At 36.5% G+C, this 8,106-nt stretch overlaps 1 protein-coding gene across 1 annotated transcript; it reads right to left on the bottom strand.

The window, feature by feature from the left end:
- Positions 1-3,461: 3,461 nt before the first annotated feature.
- LOC139035015 (olfactory receptor 5V1-like) lies at positions 3,462-4,412 on the bottom strand. The gene has a single exon (XM_070467118.1). It carries the CDS (start codon positions 4,401-4,403, stop codon positions 3,462-3,464), a length of 942 nt encoding a protein of 313 aa, XP_070323219.1. The 5' UTR covers positions 4,404-4,412.
- Between the last annotated feature and the right edge of the window lie 3,694 nt (positions 4,413-8,106).

Raw genomic sequence — 8,106 nt, 5'->3', positions numbered from 1 at the left:
ATGGCCCTGCCCATCAGACAAGACCCAGTTTCCCCCACAGTCAGTCTCTCCCATCAGGAAACTTCCATAAGCCTCTTATCCTTACCCATAAGAGGACAGACAGAATGAAAACCACAATCACAGAAAACTAATCAAATGGATCACACGGTCCACAGCCTTGTCTAACAATGAAACTATGAGCCACGCAGTGTAGGGCCACTGAAGACAGATGGGTCATAGTGGAAATTTCTGACAAAATATGGCCCACTGGAGAAGGGAATGTTCAGTATTCTTGCCTTGAGAACCCCATGAACAGTATGAAAAGACAAAAAGATATGACACTAAATGATGAACTCCCCAGGTTGGTAGATGCCCCATATGCTACTGGAGAAGAGTGGAGAAATAACTCCAGAAAGAATGAAGAGATGGAGCCAAAGCAAAACCAACACACAGTGTGGATGTGACTGGTGATGGAAGTAAAGTCCGATGCTGCAAAGAACAAAAATGCATAGGAATCTGAAATGTTAGGTCTGTGAATCAAGATAAACTGGAAGTGGTCAAACAGGAGATGGCAAGAGTGAACATTGACATTTTAGGAATCAGTGTACTAAAATGGACTGGAACAGGCAAATTTAACTCAGATGACCATTATATCTACTACTGTGGGAAAGAATCCCTTAGAAGAAATGGAGTAGCCCTCATAGTCGACAAGAGAGTCTGAAATGCAGTTCTTGGCTGCAATCTCAAAAATGACAAAATGGTCTCTGTTCATTTCCAAGGCATACCATTCAACATCATAGTAATCCAAGTCTATGCCCCAACCAGTAATGCTGAAGAAGCTGAATGATTCTATGGAGACCAATAAGACCTTCTAGAACTAACACCCAAAATAGATGTCCTCTTCATTATAGGGGATGGAATGCAAAAGTAGGAAGTCAAGAGGTCAAGAGATATCTGGAGTAACAATCAAAATTGGCCTTGGAGTACAAAATGAAGCAGGGCAACGGGTAACAGAGTTTTGCCAAGAGAATGCACTCATCATAGTAAACACCCTCTTCCAACAACACAAGAGAAGACTCTACACATGGACATCACCAGAGGGTCAATACTGAAATCAGATTGATTATATTCTTTGCAACAAAGATGGAGAAGCTTATATAATCAGCAAAAACAAGACCAGGAGCTGACCATGGCTCAGATGCTAAATTCCTTATTGCAAAATTCAGACTTAAATTGAAGAAAGTAGGGAAAACTACTAGACAATTCAGGTATGACCTAAATCAAATCCCTTATATTATACAGTGGAATGACAAATAAATTCAAGGGATTATATCTGATATACAGAGTACCTGAAGAACTATGGATAGAGGTTTGTAGCACTGTACAGGAGGCAGTGATCAAGACCATCCCAGAGAAAAAGAAATGCAAAAGGCAAAATAGTTGTCTGAGGAGGCCTTACAAATAGCTGAGAAAAGAAGAGAAGCTAAAGGCAAGGGAGAAAAGGAAAGGCATATCCATCACTTGCAGAGTTCCAAAGAATAGCAAGGAGAGATAAGAAAGATTTCCTCAGTGATCAATGCAAAGAAATAGAGGAAAACAATAGAATAGGAAAGACTAGTGATCTCTTCAAGAAAATTAGAGATACAAAGGGAACATTTCATGCAAAGATGGGCACAATAAAGGACAGAAATGGTCTAGACCTAAAAGAAGCAGAAGATATTAAGAAAAGGTGGCAAGAATACACAGAAGAACTATACAAAAAAGATCTTCAGGATAACCACGATGATGTGATCACTCATCTTGAGCCAGACATCCTGGAATACAAAGTGATGTGGGCCTTCGGAAGCATCACTACAAACAAAGGTAGTGGAGGCAATGGAATTCCAGTTGAGCTATTTCAAATCCTAAAAGATAATGCTATGAAAGTGCTGCACTCAAATTGGCCAGTAAATTTGGAAAATTCAGCAGTGGCCACAGGACTGGAAAAGGTCAGTTTTCATTCCAATCCCCAAAAAAGGCAATGACAAAGAATGTTCAAACTACTGCACAATTGCACTTATCCCACATGCTAGCAAAGTACTGCTCAAAATTCTCCAAGCCAGCTTCAACAGTACATGAACAGTGAAATTCCAGATGGATTTAGAAAAGGCAGAGGGACTAGAGATCAAATTTCCAACATCCGTTGGATCATTGAAAAAGCAAGAGAGTTTCAGAAAAACATCTACTTCTGCTTTATTGACTATGCCAAAGTCTTTGACTGTGTGGATCACAACAAAATGGAAAATTCTTCAAGAGACAGGAATACCAGACCACCTCACCTGTCTCCTGAGAAATCTGTATGTAGGTCAAAAAGCAACAGTTAGAACTGGACATGGAACAACAGACTGGTTCCAAATTGGGAAAGGAGTATGTCAGGAGTATGTCAGTATTATTTAATTTATATGCAGAGTACATCATGTGAAATGCCAGGCTGGATGAAGCACAAGCTGGAACCAAGATTGCTGGAGAAATACCAATAATCTCAGATATGCAGGTGACACCACCCTTATAGCAGAAAGCGAAGAGGAACTGAAGAGCCTCTTGATGAAGGTGAAAGAGGGGAGTGGGAAAAGTTGGCTAAAGTTCAACATTCAGAAAAGTAAGATTATAGCATCTGCTCCCATCACTTCATGGCAAATAGATGGGGAAACAGTGGAAGCAGTGGCGGAGTTTATTTTTTGGGCTCCAAAATCACTGCAGATGGTGATTGTAGCCATGAAATTAAAAGACGCTTACTCCTTGGAAGGAAAGTTATGACCAAGCTAGATAGCATATTAAAAAGCAGAGACATTACTTTGCCAACAAAGGTCTGTCTAGTCAAGCCTATGTTTTTCCAGTAGTCATGTATGGATGTGAGAGTTGGACTATAAAGAAAGCTGAGCACCAAAGAATTGATGCTTTTGAACTGTGTTGGAGAAGACTCTTGAGAGTCCCTTGGACTGCAAGGAGATCAAACCAGTCCATGCTAAAGGAAATCAGTCCTGACTATTCTTTGGAAGGACTGGTAGTGAAACTCCAATACTTAGGCCACCTGATGCGAAGAACTGACTCATTTGAAAAGACCCTGATGCTGGTAATGATTGAAGGTGGGAGGAGAAGGGGACAACAGAGGATGAGGTGGTTGGATGGCATCACCAACTCAATGGACATGAGTTTGAGTAAACTCCAGGAGTTGGTGATGGACAGGGAGGCCTGGCGTGCTGCAGTCCATGGGGTTTCAAAGAGTTGGACACAGCTGAGCAGCTGAAGTGAAGTGAGACAGCATATTAAAAAGCAGAGACATTACTTTGCCAACAATGGCCCATCTAGACTGAGCAACAGAACTGAATTGATATGTAGGAATTGAAGATCTGGATACAGCCTTTCTAAAACTATCTATGTTATAAATACTTTGAATTTTTTTTTCAGATGGCTGCATACCCTAGTTTGAAGACCATTGACCTCTAGAGAAAATATTGCCAAGGAACACACACTCCAACCAGCTTCCTCAGGGCACATTTGACCTCCTTGTTTCTCAAGCTGTAGATAATGGGGTTTAACATGGGAGTCATAACACAGAAGAGTACAGAGACTAGGATGTCCATGTCTAGGGAGTAGCCTTCTCTGGGTCTGTCATAGTTGAAGTTGGCTGTTCCATAAAAAACCACCACCACAGTGAGGTGGGATGCACAGGTAGAAAAGGCCTTGCTCCTGCCCTGAGCAGAGGGAATCCTAAGGATGGCAGAGATGATGAGTATGTAGGACACAGCAGTAAAGAGGCAAGGGCTCAGGCCAATGAGAGCACTGGCCACATGGAGCACAGACTCATTGAGAGAGGTGTCAGAGCAGGAGAGCTTCAGGAGGAATGGGATGTCACAGAGAAAGTGACTGATCTGGTTGGATCCACACAGAGTGAGTGTGGCTGCCAGCACTGTGTGTGTCACAGAATTCACCAGCCCACATAGCCAGGACCCAGTCACCAAAAAAACACAGACCTTTACACTCATGAGGACTGGATATTGAAGAGGGTGGCAGATGGCTACATAGCGATCATAAGCCATAGCTGCCAGTAATACACATTCAGCACCAGCACATGTCACGAGGAAAAAGATCTGGGAAAGGCAGCTGTCATAGGAGACGGTCTTCTTCTCCCGGAAGAAGTTCATTAGCATAACTGGAATGGTGGTGGATGTGTAGCAGATGTCCAAGAAGCTCAAGTTGCTCAGAAAGTAATACATTGGAGTGTGGAGAGCAGAACTGATCCTGATAGATGTTATTATGAGCGTGTTCCCAAGGAGGGTTGTCAGGTAAATGACCAGGAAGATCAGGAAGAACAAGCCCTGTAGGTTGGGATGGTTGGAAAATCCCAAGAAGATAAATTCAGTGACATCTGTTTGATTGTTCATTTCAAGTGGTATCACAGCTACAAAATAATGAAAAAAAAAAAAAAAAGCCGTAATGAGAAATGTACAAAGAGCACCCAGATTGACATGTATTGAGGGAGATCATAAGTTCTCACTCAACACATCTGGCCAGCTCAGGCCCAGGGACAGTTTTTCACATGGCTGCTGGTACATGAGAATACATGAGATTTGGATTTGGTCTAAACCTACCACAAGCTGCTAGAGTAAGAGTGAGAGTTAGAGTAAGCTCATTTCTTAATGGTTCTGCAAAATCTTCCTCCTAACATTATACTTAGCTGCTTTAAATACTTTTTTGTAAATATTTTTAAGTAATAAATTTTCATTGTGGAAAGTTAAGAAAATGCAGAAAGATGCAGAGAAAAATAGAACCATCCACAGAATCAATGCTACCTTATAGAGTATTCCATTTTCTATTCCATTTCTTTTTCTATATATGAATCTTGATTTCTTTTGGCTTGAAATGTTAAAATGCATTATATTCTCTTATATAAATTAAGTGTAATTTCTTTCTTTGAGTGTCTAGTTTGCTTCTGTTCCTTCTGCTATTATAATATAGACACTAGCATGAACAATTTCATAAAGAGCAGATGTTCATCTGTGAACATCTCTCATTTCTTCAGAATAAAATTTTCTTTTTGGCATATTTTTAAATAAACTAATCTCATTTTTCTCAATAGGAACAATTATCTTTTAGGACATATTTTTAAAAGTAACCAATCACACACTTAGGTATTTTTCCTCATTAAGAGAATCCTTAGTATTCCAAAATTTAACCTCAGTTAAATATTACATGTTTTCTGAAAAGATAATTAATACAAGTACCAATTTTCTATTAAATCATCCATTCTAATCTCTGAACTATTGTTATGAACTTCAATTTCCATTTCATTTTCACTCTGGGAGGCAAGATAATGAAGAGTGAGCTCTTGAGACAGATAGATGTGAATTATAACCTTACATCTGCTGCTTACTAGATGCAGAGGTGGATAAATTAACTGATCTCTCTTCCTTAGTTTCCTCATTTTTTTTCTGATATCAATAGTGCCTATCTCATGGCTGTTGGAAAAAGTAACATGAGTAAGTTATATGCCTAGCACTTATGTACTCAATACTCTTTATCAGGTTAGAAATTCCCTTCTATCTCTACTATATTGATCATTTCTATAATGATGGACATCAAATTTTGTTAAATAATTTTTCTGCCTCTTTTGAGATTATATATACATATTATACAAAATATTTAGTCTATTAATGTGGTAAATTATATTGACTGAATTTTTGAATGTTGAACTAGCCTTACATTCCTGAAATCAATCTCAATTGATTTTAATGTGTTATCCTTTCAATATATTAATGGATTCAGTTTGCTAATATTTTGTTGAGTTTTTTTATCTATGTTCTGAGAAATGACACTGGTCTATAGCTTTCTTGTAATTTCTTTCTCTAGTTTTGTTATCAGTTCTCAGGGTAATGCTAGCCTTATTGGATGTATTGGAAAGTGTCTCTCTTTTTTAATTTTCTAAGAGAGAGTGTATAGAATTGGCATTATTTCTTCCTTAAATGCCTGGTCAAATTCAACAATGAAACCATATGTCCCTGGGTTTTTAATTTTTGTTTGGTTTGAATTTATTTATTTTTAATTGAAAGATAATTGCTTTACAGCCTTGTGTTGTTTTCTGCCATACAGCAATGTGAATCAGCCATAGGTACACATATTTTTTGGAAGATTTTAAACTACAAATTTAACCTAAAACTATTCAGATTATCTATTTCCTTTTTGAGTGAGTTGTGGTACTTTTTGGTGTCTTTCAAGAAAGTGGTGTATTTCATTTTGTTGTTGACTTTATAAGCATAGAGTTTGTAGTATTCCATAATTATCCTTTTAATATGGGGTCAGTACTGATATCTCCTCTTTTATTTTTGATATTGATAATTTAAGCCTTTTGTCTTTTTTCCTTAGTCTGGCAATGAATTTATCAATTCAAATATCTTGTCAAAGAACTAGTTTTTAGCTTCATTGATTTTCTCTGTTGTTTTCAATTTTATTGATTTCTTCTATAATCTTTGCTATTTCCTTGATTTTATTTGCTTTGGTTTAATATACTCTTGTTTTTCTACTTTCTTAAGGGAGCGTAGGTCATACTTTTAAACAAACTTTCCTAATATATTAATTAAATAGTATATAATAAATATAAATTAAATATACATTTTGCTCTAAACTCTATTGTATCCCATGAGTTTTGATATAGTGCATCTTAATTTTGTTCAAATAATTTTTTATTTCATTTAAGACTTTCTCTTTGTCCCAAGTTATTTAGAAGCATGTTGACTAATATCCAAATGTTAAGGGATTTTCCAGATATCTTTCTATTATTTTATTCTCTTATGGTTAAGGAATATGCCTTATAACATTATTTTCAATTTGTTTTTAATAGTCAGAATATGATCTGTCTTAATAAATGTTACATGTGCACTTGAGTAGAATATATATGCTGGAATTGTGGAGTTGAGTATTTTATAAATGTTAATTAAATTAAGTTAGTTGATTGTTGTTCAGGTCATTTGTGTTCTTACTGCAATTCTGCCTACTTATTATCTCAGTTAATGAGAAGGTAGTGTTGAAGTCTCCAACTGTAGTTATGCATTCATCTATATCTCATTTCAGATCTATTCTTTTTTCCCCTCATGTAATTTGAAGTTCTTTTTCAAGGATATAAGGTTGTTAAGTTTTCTTGCAGATTTGACTGCTTTCATTATGTAATATTCCTTTTAATCTCTGATAATCTTATTTCTTTTGAAGTCTATTTTATCTGAAATTAATATAGTTACCTCATATTTAATTTGGTTTGTGTTTGCAAAGTATATCTTTCTCTAGTCTCTTACTTTTAACCCTTTTATCTCCTTATATTAAAAGTTAAAAGTGAGTTTCTTCTGACAGTGTATAGTTGAACATTGCTTTTTTAAAAATTCAGTCTGACTATATCTGCCTTTTAACTGTTGTATTTAGACCATTTCACATTTAAAGTAATTATTGATATGTTTGGATCATGATATATCATCTTACTAGCCATTTTCTGTTCATTCCATTTATTCTTTATTTCTTGTTTGCTCTTTTTCTGTGTTTTATCTGCTTAATTGAGCATTTTTATGATTCTATTTTTATCTCCTTTATTTACTTATCATTTGCCTCTTTGTAAAATTTTCTGGTTGTTGCCTCAGGAATTACAATATACATTGTAAATGATCCAAGTCTGGATTCATATAATATACTACTTCCATGTAGCTGTAAGACCTTACATTTCCAATTTATCCCTTGCTTCCTTTTTGCTATTATCATCACATATTTTACTTTTACATACGCTACAAACATGTACTTCACTGTTACAATTTTTGGTTTAAACTGCCAATTTTGAGTATTAAGAATAAAATTGATTTTATTTTACTGTATTAGTTTCCTATGGTTGTCATAACAAATTAACCACAAGCCTGATGACTTGAAACAAAAGAAAAGTGTTCACTCACAATTCTGGAGGCTTAGAAGTCTGGAATCAAAATGTCGACAGAGCTATGCTCCCTCTGAACACTCTAGAGGAGAAACCTCTCTTGACCCTTCCTGGTTCCTGGTGTCTCCTGGAAATCAGTGATGTTTCTTGGCTTGTTGCTGCATCACTTCAATCTTTGCCTC

This window comes from Odocoileus virginianus, chromosome 5 (assembly GCF_023699985.2).
Source record: "Odocoileus virginianus isolate 20LAN1187 ecotype Illinois chromosome 5, Ovbor_1.2, whole genome shotgun sequence".
In the NCBI taxonomy this organism is placed as follows: Eukaryota; Metazoa; Chordata; class Mammalia; order Artiodactyla; family Cervidae; genus Odocoileus; species Odocoileus virginianus.
The sequence above is the reverse complement of the archived record's forward strand: the minus strand, read 5'-3'. Positions and strand labels throughout refer to the sequence as shown.

Excerpts from the sequence above, each read along its gene's own strand:
- LOC139035015 (XM_070467118.1), bottom strand. The coding sequence starts at position 4,403 with ATGAACAATCAAACAGATGTCACTGAATTTATCTTCTTGGGATTTTCC.